Here is a 25,067-nt window from a genome sequence, read left to right as displayed (position 1 = left end):
GCTCTTCAGAGGCCCGAGGGAGACACCCTGGGAGGTCAGAAGTTGTGGTTGAGGAGCCTCCTTTTCCTACCTCAAGGTAGCGTGGTGGGGCCAGGGTCGCCAGGGCCTCGGTGGGTGGAGAGGCAGGTGGCGAGGGCTGCAGTGCCAGATATGTCCGTCCCCAGATGCGCTTTCTTTAGCTGCACATCTCCGACTCCTGGACTGGCAGAGAAGAGAGGAGGAGTCAGGGCGGGGCGAACAGTCTCCCACCCTGGCCGCCTGCACCTTGGCCCAGCCTGCGCCCCGCGGCGCTCACTGTCGGGACACCTGGGTCCTCTCTCGCCACCACCCCGCGGCTTCCTACTGTCCCCGGGGTCCAGCAGGGCCGGGATGGCGACGCAGAGCGAGGGGGGAAATTTAAGCCAATGAGAGAGCTTGTTTCACAGTCGGCTTATCTACCTCAACCATTCAGCACGGCCCTTTCAAGATAATGCAAATAGTTTCTCAGAGCCTTTCCCAATTAGGCGGGGCTTAATCCTAGGGTCGGACTTCCCAGTCCGGGATGGCCAAGGCGGGCGGCAGCGCCCCCTGGTGCACATAGTGAAAGGTCGTGGCGTCCTAGCGCCCCCTGGTGGAAATCCGCATCTGCTCGCGGATATCCAGGCCTGGCCGATCCTAGGCAACCCACTCAGCTCTTTAGACGTTTAGGCACTGGGGATTTAAAAAAGTCATGTCCTGTCGTCAGGCGTTCTGGAGGAGGGACATCACAGCTGAGTTTTGGAAGATGGTCGGGCACCGTGGCTCATGCCTGTAATCCCAGAACTTTGAGAGGCCAAGGCGGACGGATCATCTGTGGTCAGGAGTTCGAGACCAGCCTGGTCAACATGGTGAAACCCCGTCTCTACTAAAAATACACAAATTAGCCGGGCGTGGTGGTGCGTGCCTGTAATCCCAGTTACTGGGGAGGCTGAGGCAGGAGAATCGCTTGAACCCGGGAGGTGGAGATTGCAGTGAGCCAAGATTGCCCCACTGCACTCCAGTCTGGGCGACAGAGTGAGACTCCATCTCAAAAAAAAAAAAAAAAAGCAAAATGTAGATTGCAGAATGATAGTTACCAGAGGCTGGGAAGGGTACTGGGGAGGGGGGGAAATGGGTACAAAAATACAGTTAGAATGAATGAGATCCAGTATTCGGTAGCACAATACAACGATTATAGTTACCAATAATGTATTGTATCTTTTTAAATTAATTATTTTATAAACAATTTTTGTAGAGGCAGAGGTCTCATTATGTTGCCCAGGCTGGTCTTCAATACTTGGCCTCAAGTGATCGTCCCACCTCTGCCTCCCAAAGTGCTGGGATTACAGGCGTGAGCCACCGCATCCGGCCAATTTATTGTATATTTCAAAATAACTGGATGGGACATGGTGGCTCAGGCCTGTAGTCCCAACACTTTGGGAGGCCAAGGCAAGAGAATTGCTTTGAGGCTGCAGTGAGCTCTGATAATGCCACTGCACTCCACCCTGGGCAACCAAGTAGTGAGAACTTGTCTCTAATAAATAAACAAATAAATAAAATACAAATAAAAATAACTAGAAGTGGAATTGGAATGTTCCTAATACAAAGGAATGATACATGCTTGAGGTGATGGATACCTCAATTACCTTGATTTGATCATTACACATTTTATACCTGTACCAAAACATCACATGCATCTTCATAATTCTCTGCAACTATTAAGTATCCATAACAATTAAAAGAAATGTAGACTTAGCTTATCCAACAACAACAACAACAAAAGAGTAAACCAGGAGAATAAGGAAGGGTTGTTCCTGGAGGAAGGAATGGTAGGATCAAAAGTACAAAGGCGAAGACGATAATTAGGAAGAAAATTCAGGACCCCAGAGTGGCGTAGGGACCCAAGCCAGAGTGCGGAATCTCTGGGCGTGGGGGATCTGAGGATGGGGTAGAGCAGGGCAAGCAGGTGGCAAATCCAGGCCCTGAGCACTAGCCTCTCTGTAGGATGCCACGCCGCTGGCCGCCGCTGAGTGGCGGTGTGCGCCCATCTCTCTGCCGGACCCAGGCCACCCGCTGCAGAAACGCTGCCACCTGGACGTCCCCCACTTCGCGCACGCACTCTGGTGCTTGCATATAATTAATAAGTGCACACCCGACTCGGCCACCAGAACCCGCACGCGAATGCCCACCCACGGGTTGACATCGCGGACAACTACATCGCAGGTGCCAGGCTGGGGTGCCGGCCTGTCTAAGCCTCGAACCCAGAACCAGTTGCTGGGGACCCCAGGCTTGGCTCCGCCTCACGCTTCCCAGGTCCGTCAGCTCCGAGACTGTGGCTCTCCGAGGGGGCAGCACCTGGCCTGGCACAGGGAGGTTAATCCTATGACGTCACTGCCAGCCCCCCCCCACCCCCATGCCCATCCCTTCGGGTTCGCGCTGCCTCGCGCGGCTCAGCTCCTGGGGTTCTGCCTTCGCTCCCGGCCCTGCGTCCCGTCCCGGGTCTGGTTCCCTGCTGAGGCCTGCGGCACGACGCGGACGCGGAAGGGAAGGAGGAGGGGGTCCCGCGTCCGCCTCGAGTCAGGGTCCCCGGGAAGGAGAGGGTGTCTGTGCCAGAGGACGGCCCTCGTCCCCGGTGCCGGCTCCCAACCCCAGCCCCGCAGCATGGGGGCTCTGGTCACTGTCACGGCCAAGATCAGAGGCTCGCCGGGACTGAGGGGAGGCGGACTCACGAGCTGGGGTGAGCGCTGAGGCTCCGAGGGTCCAGGCCACCGCCTGGCCCCGCCCCCGCGCTGCCCTGGACCCGCCCCCTTCCCATTCCGCCCCACCTCCTGCTGCCTCCTCCGACTGTCTCCAGCGCTGCTAAGTTTCTTCGCTCGCCGCCGCGCTCAGAGCTGGGGCCGGGCCGGAGCGGCGCCCCGCTGCCCTGTCCCCGTGTGCAGACCCCGGGCCCGGCCCCGGCCCCCTGCCAAGCCATGCTGTGCGGCCGCTGGAGGCGCTGCCGCCGCCCGCCCGAGGAGCCCCCGGTAGCCGCCCAAGTCGCGGCGCCGGTCGCGCTCCCGTCCCCGCCGACTCCCTCCGATGGCGGCACCAAGAGGCCCGGGCTGCGGGCGCTGAAGAAGATGGGTCAGTGACGGGCAGGGGGCGGTGGGGTGGGCACGGACCGTTCCCAGGGGCCCAGTCTGGGGCGCTCCAGGGAGCAGTTCGTGGACTCCCCAGGCTGTACGGGGCTGGGAGGCTATGGCTAGGGGCGGAGGGCCAGCGCCGTCCAGCCGGGGGTCGCACCTGGGGTCATCCGCGAGAGTCCCGGGGCGAGCCGGGCGCCTAGGATGCTCTTTGCTTCCCACCAGGGGGCGCCCGCGGCGCGTCTGGAGCGCGAATTCGGGCACGGGACGCTGGTGGGGTCCCCAGGGAGAGTGGAGCGGGAGAGGGAGGCTTGGAGTGTCCCTCGCCCGGCTCCCCAGCAGTATCTAGGGTCTGCCAGGGTGTCTCGGGGTCTTGGCAGCCCTTAGGAAGGATGCGAGTTTGTGATTGGCCTCCGCAGAAGAGGCTGGCCTCCGCAGCAGCCCTCCAACCCGCCGCCCCACAGGGGCAGCCACAGCCACACTGCCCTGGCAGGACTGGTCTAACCAGTGAGAAAGCCCGAAAGCCAAGGCTCTCATGTCAGATTTGGGGAAGTCAGTCGTGGAGAAGGAATGTAACTGTGGCTCGCTGCAACATCAGAGGCAGCTGGCACTTGGTGGGTTACACAGGTGGTGTCTTGCAATCTTCCTCAACTTCCTAGGTGGGAGGTGAATCCTCATTTCACAGGTGAGGAAACTGACTCAGAGACAGCAAGGAATTTGCCTGTGACCACACAGCCAACAAAGGGCAAAGTGTGACTGGCACGCTGGTGGTGCCCCACCACATGGGCCCTGGTACTCTCTCAGAGTCTGGGAAAAGTGGGACCCGCAGGGTGGTGGAGGGCTTGAATGAGAGGGTGCATGCGAGAGTGTTGTCTGACGTGGAAAGGACCGCACCACTGAAGTGCTGCGTTGGACCTGCCATTGGTAGAGTAGTCAGTGATGGAGAAGCTAGGTGTGGAGCTCTGGAGCAGAAGGACAAGGCTGCCAGGCACCCTGTGTGAAACTTGGGGCAGAATTCAGGGGTCCTGATTGCCAGTTTTGCCTTCTTGTTACCTTCACTCATTCCACCTGAGTGCTGACTATGTCTGGGTGCTGTGCCTGGCACTCTGTTTACCGAGACATAGGACACCGTCTCTACCCTGCAATCCATTCAACTGCGCATGCATTGAACAAGCACTTATGCAGTGCCCATGGTAGGGTACTATGGTACAAGCACTTGTGGAGTGCCTATGGTATGCTCCACCCTGGGGCTCCTGCATGAGAGAGCTGAGGTTCCAGCAGGGAGATCGGACAGTGAAACAAAGAATAGGACCCTGGGGATGGGGGAACAGGGGACAGTGCATGAGGGGTTGGGGAGCCAGCGAGGGCCCTGGCTGGCCCCAGCTGAGGAAGACCAGAGTGGCAAAGGGGAGAGGCTGGGGTTGGGAGGAGCTCCTCCAGGCCCTCCCTGGAGAGTCATGGACTTTATCTGGAGGGCATCAGGAGCCCCAGAAAGGGCTCAGGCAGGAGTGAGTGTGGAGAGTGGGGGGCAGGTTGGACGAAGGCAGGGGAGAAACAGGGAGACCCAAGGAGGGAGGCTGAGGAGTTAGTTGGGCAAGGGGTGGGGACCAGACTTGGGGGATACCCAGGATGGACTCCAGAACTCCCAGGAGATAGACTGGGCTGGACTCTGTGATCGACAGGTGTCATTCTCTGGGCTAAGAAATGGTGTGGTTTGGGGATAGCTGAGGGCAGCCCTGGGAGTCAGCCCCAGCAGAGTCATGGGTGCCACAGAAGGGCTGAGGGGTGGCCCCGTGCCCGTTGGCCTCTTCATCCCACACGTTTTTTGAGCGGCATTAGTGGGCCAGGGTGCTGTGCCAGGGCCTGGGGCTACAGAGATGAGTAGCACAGAGCTTTGCCCTCAGGAAGTACACAGTTTAGTGGGCAGAGTCACATTCAGACAAATAATTACAGCTGAACCCGGGCCTCGGTACCCGTCCGCTGAGTAAGGCTGCACGGGAGCTCTGGGCACCTCATCAAGGTGACACTCTGGGGAACTACGTAGGTATCAGAATGTCATCTCAGCCACCCTCATTCCTCACCACTGCCCTGTCCTGCTGAGTGACTGCAGAGAGAGGAATGTTGAGTCCGAGTCTGTTGGGAATGTCCCTTCCCCAGGCCATAGGGAGCCCAGGGACAGGGTGGAGAAGGAAACCCAGTCTTGGGGCCCAGCCCCTTGGGCCATCAGGGGCCAAGACCTAGGCCTGTCACCCAGGTAGCCTCCCCTGCCTTGCTCTGCCCCTGCCATCACCACACCCCTTAGCCTAACAGAGAATAGATTTTATGTCAAATCAGGTCAAGGGACTAGGGCAGGGAGTGGCTCAGAGGGGCCTGAGGAAGGAAAAACCTTTAGGGCCACACTAGGGAGACCCAGATGAGCAGGGAAGGAGGAAGAAAACACCCCCACAGTGAGTGGGAGTCCTTTGTCCCCACTCCAGTCTCCCGCTCTTGGGCTGGGCTGCTGACTTGCAGGGAATCATTGAAGAGAGAGGAGCGCTAGAGCCCAGTGATCACCTGCCATGCGCGAGGCACTGTGCTGAGCTTGCATCAGACCTGATCCTGCTTAATCCTCAGGCATGCCTGTGCGGGAGGTGCTGTCCTCATGTCACATTACAGACGGGAAGCTCAAGGCAGAGGGGTGAAATCACTGCCCAAGGCCACATGCCTGCCTACTGCCAGAGCCTACTTTTCCATGATGGCTCCCAGTGAATACTTTTTGTTGTTGCTGTTGTTGTTTATGAGACAGCGTCTCATTCTGTCACCCAGGCTGGAGTGCAGTGGCATGATCATGATCATGGCTCACCGCAACCTCAAGTTCCTGAGCTCAAGTGATCCTCCCACCTCAGTCTCCCGAGTAGCTGGGACTCGAGAGACTGGGAGACTGGATACCACCACATCCAGCTAATTTTGTTTTTATTTTTTGTAGAGTTGGGGTCTCACTATGTTGTCCAGGCTGGTCTTGAACTCCTGGGCTCAAAGGATCCTCCTGCCTTGGATTCCCAAAAGTTCTGGGATTACAGGTGTGAGCTACCATTCTTGGCTAGCCTGGTGAATACTAATGAACAATTTTGTCACTGTGCAGGTGCTTTTCGCATATTATCTCATTTAATGCTCACAATAATATGAGGTAGGTAGTACCAGTAGTCTTCTCTTACAGATGAGGAAACTGAGACTCAGAGAGGTTTGGTAACTTGCCTAGGGTTCAGAGCCAGGAAGTAGCTGAGAGAAAATTTGAACCCAGGCAGTGTGGCCCAGAGTCTGTGCTTGTCACACAGTGACTGATAGAGAAGCTGATACCTGCAGGGGGCCTGCTGGCCGCTCCTCTCCCACGGGGCACCTGCCAGCCCCCACGAGTGTCCTCACAGGGCTGCCAAATAAAATACAGAACACCCAGTTAAGTTTGGAATTCCACTAAACGTGAAATTTGGAATGTATTTACACTAAAAAATTATTTTTTATCTGAATTTCACATTTAACGTGTGTCCTGGATTTTCTCTGGCAGCCCTGTATCCCCAGAGCCCTGTGTGTGCCTCTGCCCTGATGCTCCGCCCCTGCCCCTCATCCTCCCCACGGGCAGAGGCCTGAGTGGGCAGAATCCCGCCCCCTTCCCTGCCCGGCCTGCATACACTACGAAGTGCCCCTGAGCGAGAGGGCTCGGCCCATGGCCTGCCTGGGATGTCTCCCGCAGGGTGAGTGGGACTGCTGTGGGTGGGCTTGACAGGTGAGGGTCTTCAGAACAACCCCCAGCCCTGGCAAGTGCCTGGCCTGGGTGGTGGGTAAGCTGGGTGGCCCTCCAGGCTAAGCAGGGGCATGCCAGGTGGGACTAGGGGGCTGGCTCTGCCAGGCCCTGTGGTCTCCCTCACATCTTTCCCTGTCCCCCACCCTGACTTCTGCACCCAACCAGGCTTCATGCCTGTTCTGGCCCCACAGAAAAGGGTGCTGCCACCCCCCCTTGCTGTGTCCGGCCCAGGGCCAAGGGAGGCACCGCCTGCCTTTCCTGACTTTGTTGGTTCTCCAAGGAATGTTATGGACTCTGGCACTGAGCCCCCGCCAGGCCCCAGCCCTGGGTGTGGCAGCCAGCTGGGTCATGGGGGACATGATTGGTGTTTGAGGTTCGGAGGCTGCCTGCTGGCTAAAGGATTAGGGTGGGATGGTCTTTGGGACCCCTCACCATTTTGTGTCCTCTCCCAGGGCCTCACGGCCCCGGCCACCTGGAAACGCTCTTTCTCTACTCCCTGCTTGGCCTTGGCCATGGCTGCTGGCTGTAGCAGTTCCCTGCATGACTCGCATTCCTGCGGAGTCCTGTGTGCACCTCCCAAGTGCGAGCTGCCTATTTCCCCCAGGCTGGCCCACCGTCCACCCTCTCCACCCATGAACTCTGTACACACACACAATCACATTCACACGCACACACACACTCACATTCACTCACGCTCATACACACACACTCTCTCTCTCTCTCCCCCTCACACACACACACACCCTGTGTATGTATACAGCCCGCACACACCCCGCCCTGCATGCCACCCCTCCGGGACATGCCTGGACAGAACTCCCACCCTCTCCACCAGCTGCCCTGGCGCCTGTCTCCACCGCACAGCCTCAGGCTGCCTGGGGCAGCCTGCACTGTCTTTAGCACACAGGGCTTGTCCTCTCTGAGCTCAGTGGTGCACCTGTGAAAAGGGTGGGATTTGGGGCCCCTTCTGCCTCTGACATGAAGTAGTTTCTGGTCCCTGGTCTTGGCTACCTTCACAGAACTGCTCAGTCCCCAGACCATCCACGCCCCAAACCACCGGGCTGCCTGTGGAAGTTGAGAAACTGGGCCTGCCCTTTCCTCACCACGCCTGACCCCTCTCTGGAGGCTGAGATAAGCGGGCAGCTTGGGAAGGTGTCTGAGCCCCAGCTGACAACACTGAATTGGGCGGGAGGTGCCGCTGTCCTGGTTGGGGGGAAGGTACCAGCTGGAGGCCATGGGACTAAGGGGACAGATGGATCAGAACGTGTGGGTGCCTCTTTCCACCTGGGGCACTGACTCACTTCCCCAGAGCCCTGTCTTAGTTTCCTTCTTTGTGATCATTTACTAAGCACCTACTATGGGCCGGGCCTAAACCAGGCTCCATGTGCTTGTGCCTGTTGTGGCCACTCGCAGCCCTTTGGGGTCAGACTCCCCCAACTTCTACCACATTTCAGCTCCACCGGATGCCGACCTGGCTGTCTGCCTCTTTAACAGCATTTTTGAGATATTAATTCACATACCTTATAATTTATCCATTGAAAGTACACAGTGGGGAGCACCTTGGGAGGCAGAGGCTGTTGAATCACTTGAGGCCAGGAGTTTGAGACCAGCCTGGGCATCACAGTGAGACCCCAACTCTACAAAAACATTTAAATATTATTCAGGCCTGGTGGTGCAAGTCTGTAGTCCCAGCTCCTCGGGAGGCTGAGGCAGGTGGATTGTTTGAGCCCAAGAGTTTAAGGCTCTGCAGTGGGCCATTATTGTACCACTGCACCCCAGCCTGGCTACAGAGCAAGACCCTGTCTCAGAAAAAAAAAAAAAAAAATGTATACAATGGTTTCCAGCATATTATATCATTATACTTTAAAAATTATGGTAAAGTAGGCCGGGTGCTGTGGCTCACGCCTGTAATCCTAGCACTTTGGGAGGCCAAGGCGAGTGGATCATTTGAGGTCAGGAGTTCGAGACCAGCCTGGCCAACATGGTAAAACCCTGTCTCTACTAAAAATGCAACAATTACCTGGAAATCACTTGAACCCGGGAAGTGGGGGTTGCAGTGAGCTGAGATCGTGCCACTGCACTCCAGCCTGGGCAACAGAACGAGACTCTGTCTCAAAAAAAAAAAAAAAAGGCCGGGCGCGATGGCTCAAGCCTGTAATCCCAGCACTTTGGGAGGCCGAGACGGGCGGATCACGAGGTCAGGAGATCGAAACCATCCTGGCTAACACGGTGAAACCCCGTCTCTATTAAGAAATACAAAAAACTAGCCGGGCGAGGTGGCGGGCGCCTGTAGTCCCAGCTACTCGGGAGGCTGAGGCCGGAGAATGGCGTGAACCCGGGAGGCGGAGCTTGCAGTGAGCTGAGATCCGGCCACTGCACTCCAGCCTGGGCGACAGAGCGAGACTCCGTCTCAAAAAAAAAAAAAAAAAAAATTGGCCGGGCACGGTGGCTCACACCTGTAATCCCAGCACTTTGGGAGGCCAAGGCAGGTGGATCATGAGGTCAGGAGATCGAGACCACCCTGGCTAACACGATGAAACCCCGTCTCTACTAAAAAATACAAAAAAAAATTAGCTGGGCGTGGTGGCGGGCACCTGTAGTCCCAGCTATTCGGGAGGCTGAGGCAGGAGAATAGCGTGAACCCAGGAGGCGGAGCTTGCAGTGAGCTGAGTTTGCGCCCCTGCACTCCAGCCTGGGCGACAGAGCGAGACTCCATCTCAAAAAAAAATTATGGCAAAATATATATAATGAAATTGGCCATTGCAACCATTTTGAAGTGGTTAATTCACTGGCATTAATTACATTCACACTGTTGTGCAACCATTACTGTTGCCTATTTCCAAAACTTTTTCATCATCCAAACAGAAACTAACCATCAAGCAGTAACTCTCCATTACCTCCCCATTCCAGCCCCTGGTACCCTCCCAGCTACTTTCTGTCTCTATGAACTTGTCTGCTCTGGGTACGTCACATGGGTGGAATCACATAGTATTTGTCGTTTGGGGTCTGGCTTCTTTCACTTAGCATGTTTTCAAGGTTCATCCATATTGTAGTGTGCATCAGATTTCACTCCTTTACATGGCTGAATATTATTCCAATTGTATTGATAAACCATATTTTGCTTATGCACTCATTTTTTGTTTGTTTGTTTTGTTTTGTTTTGTTTTTTGAGACAGAGTCTCGCCCTGTTGCCCAGGCTGGAGTATAGTGGCGCAATCTCAGCTCGCTGTAACCTCTGCCTTCCGGTTTCAAGTGATTCTCCTGCCTTAGCCTCCCTAGTAGCTGAGATTACAGGTGTGGGCCACCATGCCCAGCTAATGTTTTGTGTTTCTCGTAGAGACAGGGTTTCACCATGTTGGTCAGGCTGGTCTCGAACTCCTGACCTCAAATGATCTTCCTGACTCGGACTCCCAAAGTACTGGGATTACAGGTGTGGGCCACCATGCCCGGCTAATGTTTTATATTTTTCGTAGAGACAGGGTTTCACCATGTTGGTCAGGCTGGTCTCGAACTCCTGACCTCAAGGGATCCACCTGCTTTGGCCTCCCTAAGTGCTGGGATTACAGGTGTGAGCCACCATGCCCGGCTAATGTTTTGTATTTTTCATAGGGACAGGGTTTCACCATGTTGGTCAGGCTAGTCTTGAACTCCTGACCTCAAATGATCCGCCTGCCTTGGCCTCCCAAAGTGCTGGGATTACAGGCTCATCTGTTGATGAGCACTCGGGTTGTTTCCACCTTTTGACTCTCATTTACCCTCATTTTCACCGCTATTATTCTGTGATTGTCTCCACCCACTCAGTCACTGGCCCAGCAGCTGCAGGATCAAGGCAGAGATGGTTCAATAGATAGAAACCCCACGGGAACAGTAGGAGGTGGGCGGCTTGTGCACCTGCTCAGAGCAGGTAGGAACAAGGTCAAGGCAACATCTGTGGGTTTGGGCCTTGCAGGACCTATAAATGTTTACTGGGTGGCTGGACGGAGAGCCACGGTCCTCGTAGCATCACTGCCCTGGCCCTGAGCCCTCCCTCTGACCTTGCCTCCTTACCTGTTGGTCCTGCCCTTCCTGCTGGACACCCTAGTCCTCTCACTGCTCCAGGGTTCAGAAGCATGAACAGTGGGGAAACAGAAGCACCCACTCAGGGACTCAGCACCTGGCCCCGCCTGGGACTGCACTCTCCTTCTGTTTGGCTTTTCCATTGGGTGTGTGGTTGGGGGGCAGTGCCAGTTTGTGGGGCAGCCTGGAATGTCACCCCTTACCCCAGCAGGTTCCTGGGGAGCTGAGGGTAAGGGGCCAGGAGTAGGGGCCCCCTCCATTGGGAGACTGCCCCAGTGGGGGCCCAGTCAGGCGTTCAGGCTGCCTATGTTGATGGCCTGTTTGCAGAAGGCTCTGGACAGAGCAGGCCCCGGTGACTCACCCCCATTTCCGGTCTTAGTCACTCACCTCCCCCACACCCATGGGCTTGGCATCAGAGGGCTGGCCTAGGTAGGGGAGGTGGCCCTGGCTGCAGAGCCTGGTTGTCGTGGCAACGAGCAGTCCCCTTTCCCACGGTGGAGGGGGTGTAGGAGGGTGTGCCTAAGTGTGGTGGCACTGCAGGCTCCCCCTAACCGTTCTGCCCTCACCCTGTCATTGTTCAGGATGGGACCATTTAGAGGCTACCTAGACTTGGTGGGTGGGGGGGGGTCTGGTGAGCCCCTCGGCCTGGCACATGCCATGTATGCCCAGTTCTTTGTCTGGAGAGGAAGGTTCCACTTTCCCCTTCCTGACCAGGGGGCACCAAGTGGGCATTCACTCAGAGGGCCACAGTCTAGACCCTGAGGGACCCTCTAGAGCCGTTAGGGCCACAGGCTGGCCCCAGAGGGGTCATGGCCTCTTAAGGAGTTGGATTTCTCCTCTTGCCCCTGAGACCCTGATTTTCAGTCATGGTCCGAGTGGTTTTTAAAAATACAGATGCCCAGGCCCCATCCCACACCAGCTGGGTGAGATGCCCTGGGCCATGGTGTCTGCAGCCTCCCCCAGGTAATTCCGATGCACAGCTAAGGTTGAGAAACCCTGACCTGCCAGGCCTTTGCCTTGAACTCTGGACAGATGGGGCAGAGCTGGGGTAGAATTCCCTCAGTCCCCCCATCTGCCTGTCTACCTGCCTGCCCCTTCAGTCAACACTAGCTGGGATCCTGGCTCTGGGATGAGCACTGTGGTGAGGAGATAAGACCTCACTCTGGCCTCAGATTTATTAAAGTTTATAGGTGGGTTTTGTGTTTTAATTAAAGCAAAAAGTGCTGTTAGTGGTCAGAGAGGGAGAACGCCCACTTGAGGACAAATCAAGGAAAGCTTCCTGGAGGAGGTGATATCTGAACTGGTCCTTCAAGGACTCAGATAGGAGGAAGAGAAGGGAGAAGGATCCTACAAAAGGGTCCAAGAGAGGGTGAAAGGAGATGGTCCAGAGATATAGACTCAATTCCTTAGGTCAGAGTTTGCAACTGGGCAAGCAAGGGCCTTGGGGTCGCAAAGCCAAACCCAGTATTAAGGGTCTGTTGAAATAAAGGGAGGAAGAGAGGCCCACTGTCATACTTCTTTTGGCCCATACAGGGGTTATTGGTTTTTGTCTTTTTCAATTTGATTTCGTTGCCAACATTAGAATATCTGGAGGCTTCACACACAGATCTAGATTCCGGTTCTCTGGAAACTCTGGGCCCTCATTCACTCTGGGCTGTGCCCCACCTCCAAAGGCCATGGACTCTCCGTTTACCCAGTTCCCACCTCCTCTAATGACCCATGGCTCAAAAATCTTTAGCTGTGACTCTCATTGAGGCATTGTAGAGCAGGGTGTGGCACCATCTGGGCTGGGCATCACGTGTTCCAGGGGGCCAGAGCCAGAGGAAGGCCGAAACTCTCTGGGGTACAGTGTTGGTCACGCTGTAGAAACCTCTGAATTTTGGATTTTGCAGCAGGTATGATTGTGGTCTCCATTTTATGGATGGAGAACATGAGGCTTAGTGCCAGGTTAGTGCCACCGGGGCTATGTATTAAATAGCTGGGAAGTGACAGAGTTGAGACTTATTCCCCAGACTTCTGAATTTAGAAGCACTAGAAGAGCCATGCAGTGCAGGGCCCAAGGGCAGAGGTGCTGGAGCCCGACCTCCAGAGCCCAGAGTGGCTTCTACCAATATGGAATTCTGACAACTTACTTAAGCTTCCCTGAGCCTCAGTTTCCTTGTCTGTTAATACACGAGCAGGGCCTGCATACAGGAGGTGCTTTTATTTATTTATATTTTAGAGACAGAGTCTCACTCTGTTGCCCAAGCTGGAGTGCAGTGGCATAATCTCAGCTCACTGCAACCTCCGCCTCCCAGATTCAAGTGATTTTCATGCCTCAGCCTCCCGAGTAGCTGGGATTACAGGTACATGACACCATGCCCGGCTAATTTTTTTTGTATTTTTAGTAGAGATGAGGTTTCACTATGTTGGCCATGCTGGGCTTGAACCCCTGTCCTCAAGTGATCCGCCCACCTTGTCCTCCCAAAGTGCTGGGATTACAAGCATGAACCACCATGCCCAGCCAACTTTAAATTTTTTTCTAGAGGCCAGGTACGGTGGCTCACGCCTATAATCCCAACACTTTGGGAGGCCGAGGAGGGCAGATCATGAGGTCAGGAGACAAGACCATCCTGGCCAACATGGTGAAACCCTGTCTCTACTAAAACTACAAAAATTAGCTGGGGCATGGTGGTACGTGCCTGTAGTCCCAGCTACTTGGGAGGCTGAGGCAGGAGAATTGCTTGAACCCAGAGGTGGAGGTTGCAGTGAGCCGAGATTGCACTACTTGCACTCCAGCCTGGGCAACAGAGCAAGACTCCGTCTCAAAAAAAAAAAAATTTTTTTTTTTTTTTTTTGTAGAGATAGGGTCTCACATTGTTGCCCAGGCTGTTCTCCAGTTCCTGGCTCCAAGCGATCCTCCCATCTTGGCCTCTTGAGTACCTGGGATTACAGGCATGAGCCACTGTACCCAGCCAACATTTGCTTTTATTGAGGAAGGTGGACACTGTGGCTGCAGAGTGCATGTGGGCTGAAGGGTCATGTGGTGGGTGGCATTGGCTGGGCAAGAGGGAGCACCAAATGTCACAGGACACCTTCCTTTTGGCAGGGCCCCACCAGGCACAAAGAGGGCACCTGGAGATCAGCCGGGCAGGGCTGATCCTGGAGTCCTTGGCCTGTGACCCTGGGGCTAGGGTGGCCTCTGCTGTCCTCCTTGTCTTTGGGAAAGCAGAGGCAAGGTGCTTGGGTTACAGCAAGAGAGATCTAGGTTAGATGGTGAGACCTTCCTGATGGCTGTGGTTTCACATCAAGGGAAAAAGGCTGTTGGTGGCAAATTCTGAACTTGATGGCTGGAAGCCATGTGGTGGGGGATAGTGGCAGAAAGGCAACTTTTTTTTTTTTTTTTTTTTAAGACTCAGTCTCACTCTGTTGTTTAGGCTTCAGTGCAGTGGCATGATCTTGGCTCACTGCAACCTCTGCCTCCTGGGTTCAAGCAATTCTCCTGCCTCAGCCTCCCAAGTAGCTGGGATTACAGGCATGTGCCACCACACTCGGCTTATTTTGTATTTTTAGTAGAGATGGGGGTTTCATCATGTTGGCCAGGCTGGTCTCGAACTCCCGACCTCAAGTGATCCGCCCTCCTCGGCATCCCAAGTGCTGAGATTACAGGCGTGAGCCACCGCACCTGGCCAGAAAGGACAACCTTTAGTGAGGCCTGAGTCCCAGGCATTGCCCGAGGACAGTTCCACACTGAGGGACAGCAGAGGCAGCTGCTTGGAAGGAAGGAGGGAGATGGGGTACGGGTGGGGGTTGGGGGACGCTTAACGCTCCAAAGCCTAAAGCCAAACCCAGTGCAGGAGGCTTCTTACAATCGGGGAGGAGGGGAGGCCTGCGAGGGGCAGGGAAGCTCACTGTGGAGCGAAGGCCTGGGTTTGGAGAGGCTGGAGGAAGGGGCAGCAGGGGGAGCTTCCGGGCAGGGACTGCCTGAAACCCGGGTCCTCCCGCCCCGGCAGGCCTGACGGAGGACGAGGACGTGCGCGCCATGCTGCTGGGCTCCCGGCTCCGCAAGATCCGCTCGCGCACGTGGCACAAGGAGCGGCTGTACCGGCTGCAGGAGGACGGCCTGAGCGTGTGGTTCCAGCGGCGCATCCCGCGCGCGCCGTCGCAGCACATCTGTGAGAGGCCGGGGAGCGCCGGGTGGGCAGGGAGGTGGGGACAGGCCGGGTCCTCCGCCCTGACCCGGCCCTACCCGCAGTCTTTGTGCAGCACATCGAGGCAGTCCGCGAGGGCCACCAGTCCGAGGGCCTGCGGCGCTTCGGGGGTGCCTTCGCCCCGGCGCGCTGCCTCACCATCGCCTTCAAGGGCCGCCGCAAGAACCTGGACCTGGCGGCGCCCACGGCTGAGGAAGCGCAGCGCTGGGTGCGCGGTCTGACCAAGCTCCGCGCGCGCCTGGACGCCATGAGCCAGCGCGAGCGGCTGGACCAATATCCTGCCGGGGCTGGGAGGGAGGGCCCCAGGGAGGGCGCCATCCTTGGAGAGACCCCAGGCCCAGGGGAGGCAGGTCCCCTGTCCTGAGGGCGCACAGTCTGGGTCGGAGCCCTAGGTCTTTGAAACTGAGAGTGGGGACACGTGCCCTGGCTAGGTCCGAGCTCCCACCAGGAGGGGTGGCGCGGCCCCTCCTTCAGGGAGGCCTGAGGCCTTCTGAGGATGGAGACAGGGCCTCCTGTCTTTGGTGAGCCCCAGTCCTGCGGAGGAGACACTGCTACCGTGCTGGGGGAGTCCACAGGCCAAGGGGAAAGTACAGCCCCTAAACCAGGGAGCCCCCAGATCCAGGTGGGGATGACTTACCGGCCAGTTACCTGGGGGCTGGGGGCAGCCTGGTGTGTTACTGTTATTTCCTGAGCACCCACACCTGGATCCACTCGTATCTGCACCGGGCTGACTCCAACCAGGACAGCAAGATGAGCTTCAAGGAGATCAAGAGCCTGCTGAGAATGGTCAACGTGGACATGAACGACATGTACGCCTACCTCCTCTTCAAGGTGGGCTTCCGCCCTGAACCCCAGCCCCTGGCTTTGCCATCACTCTGACCTCTGCCTGCCCCCAGCCGTCTGAGTCATCAGCTCCCCTGCCCTCTCCACCTGCAGCTTTTTTGGAGAAGCAGCCTTTCCCTGCATAAAGGCAACATCTGGGTTTAGTTAGCCTTTGGCCTCCCCTGAGGCCACTGGGCCAGGAAGGGAGTGGGGAGCCAGGGCCCAGAACTTTCCTCCCCCTCAGTTCCTACCCCTCCAAAGTGAGCAGCAAAGCTGTTCTCATTTCCCTGAGTCTGCAGGGCACCTTTTGCATGTGGGGGCACAGGCAGGAGCCAGCCTACAGGCGTGCATGTGCACAGATACATGTGTGCACCCTTCTCCACGCAGACCCTCCACTGTGGCACGTGTTGGCACCTCATGCATGGGAGCACAGGGGCACACAGGAGTGGGCTCTGCAGCTACGGCCCAGCTGGAGCCCCTGGCAGACCTCTGTGTGCATGTGGACAATGGGACCCACCTGTGACCCCGAAAGACAGGAGAGCCCATGGCAGCTGGACCCCTGGGCCACAGCTTCACAGGGATGCTCCATGAATTCTCATTGACTTGTTCAGTGACCCTGGGTGTGAATATGTGCATGTCAGCATAGTAACATGTCCACCTAGGGGAGTGAGGGCCCAGGGGTCCTGTCTTGGCCCAGGATCACCATTTTTCCTTCCACATCTTGATTCTTGGGGTAGGTCATGGTGCAGAGGGGCAGGCATAGAACCAGAGAGACCTCCCTTAAAGTCCAGCCCTGCAGGCCAGGCTTAGTGGCTCACCCCTGTCATCCCAGCACTTTGGGAAGCCTAGGCGGGAGGACTGCTTGAAGCCAGGAGTTTGAGATCAGCTTGGGCAACATAGCAAGACCCCATCTCTACAAAAAATACAAAAATTAGCCAGGTGCAGTGGTACACACTTGTGGTCCCAGCTGTCCAGCTATTTGGAGGGCTGAGGTGGGAGGATCCCTTGAGATCACACGTTGGAAGCTGCAGTGAGCTATGATCATGCCACTGCACTCCAGCCTGGGTAACAGAGCAAGACCAAACAAACAAACAAAAAACCCAAAAAACAAACAGAGCTGGAGTCACAAGTCTTACTCTGTTTTTCCACCTGTGAAATGGGGAACGTTGCCTTCTCAGATGTGGTAGATGACAGATGGGTTAAAGGGGCCAGGTTTCCTGGAGTGTCTGCCTCCTCTGAGCTTCTCCCTCTGCTCCTCAGGAGTGTGACCACTCCAACAATGACCGTCTAGAGGGGGCTGAGATTGAGGAGTTCCTGCGGCGGCTGCTGAAGCGGCCGGAGCTGGAGGAGATCTTCCATCAGTACTCGGGCGAGGACCGCGTGCTGAGTGCCCCTGAGCTGCTGGAGTTCCTGGAGGACCAGGGCGAGGAGGGCGCCACGCTGGCCCGCGCCCAGCAGCTCATTCAGACCTACGAGCTCAACGAGACAGGTGGGGGGCGGCACGGCCAGGTCGTGGCACCTGACAGGGCTGTGTTCCCAGCTGAGTGGGTTCTGCTGCGGGCTGGCTGCAGGCTGGCTGCGGGCACTGTCTCGGCCAGGTTAGCTTGCCTCCTCCAGACTCAGCTTCCACATGTGTAAAATGGCACAACAGCGTGCCTTCCTCCCAGGGTCTGGTCGAAGGTTAAGTGGCATGACTTACAGAGTCTAGTCAGTAGATTGTCTAGTCTATTCCTAAGTTGAGTGGGCCTTGGGGGCATTGAAAGCTGGACATGGGGGATCCCCATGTGGCCTGATGCCCTCTCCTGCCACCCCTGCAGCCAAGCAGCACGAGCTGATGACACTGGATGGCTTCATGATGTACCTGTTGTCGCCGGAGGGGGCTGCCTTGGACACCACCCACATGTGTGTGTTCCAGGACATGAACCAGCCCCTCGCCCACTACTTCATCTCTTCCTCCCACAACACCTATCTGACCGACTCCCAGATTGGGGGGCCCAGCAGCACCGAGGCCTACATTAGGTACTGTAGTAGGGGGTGAATGTGCCCGGGAGCCCCACCTGGAGAGAGACATGGGGCTGGCTTCCTGGGGCCTTCCTGGCTCAGCCTGCCTGCTGCCCTGCTCTGTGGCACTCTCCCAACACCTTGCCCATCCACCCATCTGTCCACCCACAGGGCCTTTGCCCAGGGATGCCGCTGCGTGGAGCTGGACTGCTGGGAGGGGCCAGGAGGGGAGCCCATCATCTATCACGGACATACTCTCACCTCCAAGATTCTCTTCCGGGATGTGGTCCAAGCCGTGCGTGACCATGCCTTCACGGTGAGCCCCTGGGATGCCCAGCCCCAGCCCCACAGCCTTCACAATGACCTCCGTCCACACCCCCGTGCCAGCTGCGCTCAGTCCTTCCAGGGGAAACCCTTGCCCAGAGAATCATTCATTCACCAAGTGCTGCTGGGATAAGTGGCCAATGGGGTGGAATAAAGCTGAATGAGATGCCACTCTCATATTTGGGAAATATGTTCCCTCTCATATTTGGAAAATGTCTTAAAATCACAGAGTGTCCAGAAGAAAACCTTTGGGGGAGTGAAGGACTTTTTTTTTTTTTTTTTTTTGAGACGGAGTCTCGCTCTGTCGCCCAGGCTGGAGTGCAGTGGCCGGATCTCAGCTCACTGCAAGCTCCGCCTCCCGGGTTCACACCATTCTCCTGCCTCAGCCTCCCGAGTAGCTGGGGCTATAGGCGCCTGCCACCTCGCCCGGCTAGTTTTCTGTATTTTTTAGTAGAGACGGGGTTTTACCGTGTTAGCCAGGATGGTCTCGATCTCATGACCTTGTGATCCGCCCGTCTCGGCCTCCCAAAGTGCTGGGATTACAGGCTTGAGCCACCGCGCCCGGCTGGGAAGGACATTTGAATCATGACTTCCAAAGAATAAGCTGTAAGAGAAGCTCACCAGTGGCACCTACATAAACTGCAGCTTCGGTCACAGTGTGCAGATCTTCCCATCAGCAAATGATGGCAGGAGAGTTTTCAACATCATTGACATGGTCAATGTCATTCACATGTAAAAAGCATTTATGGGACCAGGTGCGGTGGCTCACACCTGTATTCCCAGCACTCTGGGAGGCTGATGCAAGGATCACTTGAGGCCAGGAATTCCAGACCAGCCTGAGCAAATAGCTGTATCCTGTCTCAACAAAAATAAAAATTAGCTGAGTGTGGGGGCATGTGCCTGTAGGCTGAGTTACTCAGGAGGCTGAGGTGGGAGGATCACTTGAGCTCAGGACTGGAGAATGCGGGGATACTGACTGCGCCACTGCACTTCAGCCTGGATGATGGAGCTAGACCAAAGTGTAAACAACAAAAATTGGCCGGGCGTGGTGGCTCACACCTGTAATCCCAGCACTTTGGGAGGCTGAGGTGGGCAGATCACCTGAGGTCAGGAGTTTGAGACCAGCCTGGCCAACATGGTGAAACCCCGTCTCTACTAAAAATACAAAAATTAGCTGGGTGTGGTGGCGGGTGCCCGCAATCCCAGCTACTCCGGAGGCTGAGGCAGAGAGAATCGCTTGAACCCGGGAGATGGAGTTGTAGTGAGCTGAAATTGCATCACTGCACTCCAGCCTGGGTGACAGAGCAACACTCCATCTCAAAGAAAAAAAAAATCATTCCTGCAGCCTCCCTCAGCCTCCTGGACAGTCTAGCCCTTCCCTGGGTTCTCCAGAGCCCTGCTTTGCCTGCTTGTCCTGAAGGGTCTGGGAGCCAGATGTTGGGAGGTACTGGCAGAGGGAGGGGAGTGGCTCTGAGCCACTGCCCTTCCCCACACAGCTGTCCCCCTACCCTGTCATCCTATCCCTGGAGAACCACTGCGGGCTGGAGCAGCAGGCTGCCATGGCCCGCCACCTCCGCACCATCCTAGGGGACATGCTGGTGACACAGGCGCTGGACTCCCCAAATCCTGAGGAGCTGCCTTCCCCAGAGGTGATGCACCCCAGCCCCCAGCCTGGATGGAGGGAGGTCTGGTGGGAGTCCGCCTCCCCCAACTGGTTGTGCCACCTCTCTGGCTCGGGACCCCTCACCTCTCCCTGCCTTAACCTTTCTCCGTTCCTCTGTTCATCTGATGTCTGCCACCCCCTGGTCTTGTCCTTCTGCTGCCCTCTGGCTCTCCATTCTTGACTAGACCCCCCCACACACACACCCTCTTCCATGACCTGGCTCTGCCCTGCTGGCCCTGTGTCCCTGCTGGTAGAGTCCTGCAGGCTCTGCCATTCCCTCCTGCAAGGCCCCGTTTGACAGTTTCTCCACCTGGAAGTCCCTTCCCAGCCATCCACACTTGCCAAGCATCACCTGCTTAGAATTCAGCTCAACTTCAGCCGCCTCTTCCGTGGCCTTATCCACTTCCCCAACTCTTAGGTCTGAGGCAGCCTGCTGCTCTCCCCCAGACCGCAGAGTGCATCCTCGGCCCTCTCCAGACGTTTATCCTGTCGGGCTCCTTGAGAAAACTCCCCTCCTACTTCCAATCCCCAACATGCAGGCAGGGTTGACTCACCCTTGTGTGTGTGTGAGACGTGATTTTTGTTATTAGTATGACAGTCACACCCATATGGTAAAAGAAAACTGAGCTGTACCAAGGGACACAATGAACGGTGCTTCCCTGCCTCCACTGACCTGTCTTCTTTCACAAGAAGTAACCATCTCCAACTTTCTTGCGTGTGCTTCGAGAATTTCCCCACACACATTACCTGTGTACATGTGTGTACTGTCTTCTCTTTTAAATGGTACCAAAAAAGGACTGTGTGATTCCAGGTTGTAGCCCCACTTCTTCCACGTTGTAGCCCCACTTCTTCCACGTTGTAGCCTCACTTCTTCCACGTTGTAGCCTCACTTCTTCCACGTTGTAGCCTCACTTCTTCCACGTTGTAGCCTCACTTCTTCCACGTTGTAGTCTCACTTCTTCCACGTAAGATCTTTTTTGAAGAGGGTCGCTTCCCTTTCAGTCCTGAGCTGTCGCGTGCATCATAGTGGCTGCTGTGTATATTCTGATGTTGAGCATCCCTTCCTGATGCTTACTAAGCATCCCTTCCTGATGGCTTCCTAGGCCCTTCTCCACTCTTTCCTATTAGACACTCATCTCTGTGTCTCCTTTCCTGCCTCCCACCCCCAGCCAGCCCTTCACACGGTGGTGGTTGAATAACTGACTGACCGGCCGCCACAGGGGTGAGAAGGCCTAACCCTTCATCCTCCACATTGGCCCCCACAGCAGCTGAAGGGCCGGGTCCTGGTGAAGGGGAAGAAGCTGCCTGCTGCTCGGAGCGAGGATGGCCGGGCTCTGTCGGACAGGGAGGAGGAGGAGGACGATGACGAGGAGGAAGAAGAGGAGGTGGAGACTGCAGCACAGAGGCGGCTGGTGAGAGCTGGTGGGCTGGGGTGGGTGGGGTGGGGAAGCAGGGGAAGGTGGGAGGACGGGTGTGGGGAGCGGGGGCTAGCTGAGCCCTGCTGAGGCTGGTCTCCTAGGCTAAGCAGATCTCCCCGGAGCTGTCGGCCCTGGTCGTGTACTGCCACGCCACCCGCCTGCGGACCCTGCACCCTGCCCCCGACGCCCCGCAGCCCTGCCAGGTCAGCTCCCTCAGCGAGCGCAAAGCCAAGAAACTCATCCGGGAAGCAGGTAGGAGCCAGGGTGCTGGGTGTCTGGGGCGAGAGGGCGATGGGGGCACCTCCTGAAGGGGGCCTGGAAAGGAGTTGAGGGGGCTTTGGGGGACAGTAAAGAGGTCAAGAGGACCCCAGAGAGGGGCTGGGCTGAGGGAATGAGGGCCCTGCACATGCCAGGGTGGATGGAGGGGAGAGTGGCAAGCTGAGGGCGGCCTGCTGTCTGCAGCCTGCTGTCTGCCTTCAGAGGCCTGTGGTGGGGCCGGCCATAGAGGGAGATGGGCCAGGCTGGGCTGGGGGTTGGGGGAGCCCAGCTGTTGCTGCGACACTGGGGAGGAATTCCTGGGGCAGGTGATGCTGAGAAGACACATCACCTGGAGGACTAGGAAGCAGCCAGGAGAAGAGGCGGGAGGGCTTTCCAGACAGGAGGAACAGGCTGTTGAAGGCCTGGAAGCTTGGCCTGGAGAAGAGTTCCAGGAACCATGGTGGAGCTGGAGGGCTGTGGGCATTCACTGTACTTGGTTGGAACTTTGTCAGGAGCAGGGAACTGGGGGCTGGGGATGTGGAGCCAGGCTGTGTGGGTGGAGGGGATCCCTGCAGCCTCCTCAGTGAGCTCCCCTCTCAGCCTAGGTCAGAAGAGAGTGAGGAGCAGGGGCAGGGTGAGCTGGGGATGGGCTTGGCCTCTGTTCCCTGGAGGTTATAGGCCGGGGCTTTGGGTGAGGGACCCCCGGGGTCTGTCACAGTCTCACCCCAACTCTGCCCCAGGGAACAGCTTCGTCAGGCACAATGCCCGCCAGCTGACCCGCGTGTACCCGCTGGGGCTGCGGATGAACTCGGCCAACTATAGTCCCCAGGAGATGTGGAACTCGGGCTGTCAGCTGGGTGAGTGGGGGCCACATGAGCGGGAGCAGGCGGGGTGCCTCAGTGTGGGAGAGGCCTCAGCAGTGAGGGCCCACACAGCCTTCCAGACGGTAGAAACACGCATTTTGTTGATTATTTTTAAAGTTGCCAGCAATGTAGGTGGGAAAATCAAATCAGGCTCGCTTATTCTTGACAGTGTACAGGTCTCGCATTTTTATGATGGTAGAAATTAAAACCTCCACTCCCATGTTCCCTGGACACACACAACCCCCACACACCTGGCAGTCCCACTAAGTCAACACTGATAAGGGTGGGCTCTGGGGGACGCTGAGCCCCACCAAAGGAGGCCGTATCGTCTCCTTGGGGTAAGGGTGGAAACAAGCCCAGGCTTCCTCAGACCCCTGGCTCTGACCCAAGCCTGGCCCTGAGGGTGGGGGCTTTTCCAGCACTTTCCAGCCTGGAGGGATCCCAGGGCGGAAGTACAGGTGACAGTGGGGGCTGAGTCTATGACCCTCTCCCCTAAAGTCATGGTGGGGGCAGAGCAGCACTGAGCAGACAGTGGGACCCCAGGCCCTTTGTAGAGAGGAATACAGTCCCCTGAAACTGAGTAGTGAGAACAGGGCCGCTAAGAGCCCCTGCTCTGACCCTGCTGTGTCCACAGTGGCCTTGAACTTCCAGACGCCAGGCTACGAGATGGACCTCAATGCCGGCCGCTTCCTGGTCAATGGGCAGTGTGGCTACGTCCTGAAACCTGCCTGCCTGCGGCAACCTGACTCGACCTTTGACCCTGAGGACCCGGGACCTCCCAGAACCACTCTCAGCATCCAGGTCAGCAGGCTGGAACGGGCCCCAGCCTGGGGTCACACTGGTTCTAGAGAGGCTCTTTGTGAGGTGGAGGAAGGCAAGGGGGGCTGGGGACAGGTTGGAAGTGACGGGTGGTCTGAGCTTGAGGCCCATCAGGGGATGGCCAAGGTGGGCGTGGGCCCCAGCTGCTCCCTCCCTCACCCCACAGGTGCTGACTGCACAGCAGCTGCCCAAGCTGAACGCCGAGAAGCCACATTCCATTGTGGACCCCCTGGTGCGCGTTGAGATCCATGGGGTGCCCGCAGACTGTGCCCGGCAGGAGACTGACTATGTGCTCAACAATGGTGGGCAGCTGCTGGCAGAAGTGTCGGGGGGAGACTGCAGAGAGCGAAGGGGGGTGCAGGGTGGATCCTGGGGCCCTGGGGCTCTGACTGCCACCCCTGTGCCCTAGGCTTCAACCCCCACTGGGGGCAGACCCTGCAGTTCCAGCTGCGGGCTCCTGAGCTGGCGCTGGTCCGGTTTGTGGTGGAAGATTATGACGCCACCTCCCCCAATGACTTTGTGGGCCAGTTTACACTGCCTCTTAGCAGCCTAAAGCAAGGTTGGTGGAGGCTGGTGGGGATGGAGAGGGATGTGGGTACAGGCCCTGCAGACCCTGTTCACCTTTGTGCCTCGAATTTCCTGCCCTGAAGCGTGCCCAGGCTGGGCCAGACCCCCAGGGTACGCAGAGGACCTGAGGCCTGGCTGTCCTCCCCACAGGGTACCGCCACATACACCTGCTTTCCAAGGACGGGGCCTCACTGTCACCAGCTACGCTCTTCATTCAAATCCGCATCCAGCGCCCCTGAGGGCCCAGCTCACCCGCCCTGGGGTTCTGCGAGTGCCAGTCCACATCCCCTGCAGAGCCCTCTCCTCTGGAGTCAGATGGTGGGAGTACCAGCCCCCAGCCCACCCACTTGGCCCACTCAGCCCACTCACCAGGCGCTGGTCTCACCTGGGTGCTGAGGGCTGCCTGGGCCCCTCCTGAAGAATCAACAGGTGCTCATGTGACTTCAGTGAGCTCCAACCCTGAGGCCCTGAGATGGCCCCAGCTCCTGTCCTCAGCCTGCCCCTCATTGTGACTTATGAGGAGCCAAGCCTGTTGCTGCCAGGAGACTTGGGGAGCAGGACACCTGTGGGCCCTCAGTTCCCCTCTGTCCTCCCGTGGGCCATCCCAGCCTCCTTCCCCCAGAGGAGAACAGTCCACCCCACTTGGCCCGGACCCCGGGCTTAGCCCCTAAGCCCTCCTTTACCCTAGGCCTTCCTGGACTCCTCCCTCCAGCTCTGGAACCTGAGTTCCCCTTCCCTTCTCAAAGCAAGAAGGGAGCGCTGAGGCATGAAGCCCTGGGGAAACTGGCAGTAGGTTTTGGTTTTTATTTTCTGAGACAGGGTCTCACTCCATCGCCCAGGCTGGAGTGCAATGTTGCAATCACGGCTCACTGCAGCCTTGAACTCCCAGGCTCAAGCGATCCTCCCATCTCAGCCTCCTGAGTAGCTGGGACTACAGACACAGGCCACCACACCTGGCTAATTTTTAAATTTTATGTAGAGATGGGGGGTACTCCCTATGTTGCCCAGGCTGGTCTCGAGCTCCTGACCTCAAGTGATCCTCCTGCCCCGGCATTCCAAAGTGCTGGGATTACAGGTGTGAGCCACTGCCCTGGCCTAGCAGTAGGTTTGTAACTGTTTCATAGAAGAGCCCTGGAGAAGACAGTAGAATGAGCCTATCTAGTTTAAAAAATAAAGAAGCTCATTTATTTTA

General features: G+C 57.0%; 2 protein-coding genes across 10 annotated transcripts in view; one reads left to right on the top strand and one right to left on the bottom strand.

Annotated features, from left to right (window-relative positions):
• Window positions 1–11,124, bottom strand: part of LOC105468807 (acyl-CoA binding domain containing 4) — a 19,242-nt gene extending 8,118 nt beyond the window's left edge. The window contains exons 1-2 of one of the 8 annotated variants that reach the window (XM_071083288.1): window positions 10,942–11,124; window positions 71–201 (exon numbers count right to left, since the gene is read on the bottom strand). The gene's annotated coding sequence lies outside the window, so the exon portion shown is untranslated. Of the gene's footprint in view, window positions 1–70; window positions 881–10,941 lie in introns of those variants that run through there. The other 7 variants (XM_071083286.1, XM_071083287.1, XM_071083289.1 and 4 more) reach the window with 7 other exon arrangements.
• LOC105469605 (phospholipase C delta 3) lies at window positions 2,406–25,067 on the top strand. 2 transcript variants are annotated; one of them, XM_071083279.1, is made up of 15 exons: window positions 2,409–3,120; window positions 14,943–15,104; window positions 15,185–15,413; window positions 15,842–15,971; window positions 17,223–17,451; window positions 17,780–17,981; window positions 18,135–18,279; window positions 19,784–19,936; window positions 21,216–21,362; window positions 21,470–21,620; window positions 22,367–22,483; window positions 23,124–23,290; window positions 23,475–23,610; window positions 23,718–23,867; window positions 24,026–25,067. In XM_071083279.1, the coding sequence occupies exons 1-15, from the start codon at window positions 2,970–2,972 to the stop codon at window positions 24,112–24,114; spliced, it is 2,358 nt and encodes a 785-aa protein (XP_070939380.1). In that variant the 5' UTR covers window positions 2,409–2,969; the 3' UTR covers window positions 24,115–25,067. The 2 variants fall into 2 exon arrangements, with proteins under 2 accessions (XP_070939381.1, XP_070939380.1); XM_071083280.1 differs by lacking the exon at window positions 23,718–23,867 and having other exon boundaries at window positions 2,406–3,120.

This window comes from Macaca nemestrina, chromosome 17, assembly GCF_043159975.1.
Source record: "Macaca nemestrina isolate mMacNem1 chromosome 17, mMacNem.hap1, whole genome shotgun sequence".
NCBI lineage: Eukaryota > Metazoa > Chordata > Mammalia > Primates > Cercopithecidae > Macaca > Macaca nemestrina.
Note: the sequence above shows the minus strand (reverse complement) of the source record. Positions and strands in the feature narration are given on the sequence as shown.

What these genes read in the sequence shown, in the direction of transcription:
- LOC105469605 (XM_071083279.1), top strand. Translation starts at nt 2,970, where the DNA reads ATGCTGTGCGGCCGCTGGAGGCGCTGCCGCCGCCCGCCCGAGGAGCCC. An exon ending in ACGCCTACCTCCTCTTCAAG is followed by an intron (nt 15,972 to 17,222) that starts GTGGGCTTCCGC and finishes TCTGCTCCTCAG; the next exon opens with GAGTGTGACCACTCCAACAA. An exon ending in TCTTAGCAGCCTAAAGCAAG is followed by an intron (nt 23,868 to 24,025) that starts GTTGGTGGAGGC and finishes TCCTCCCCACAG; the next exon opens with GGTACCGCCACATACACCTG.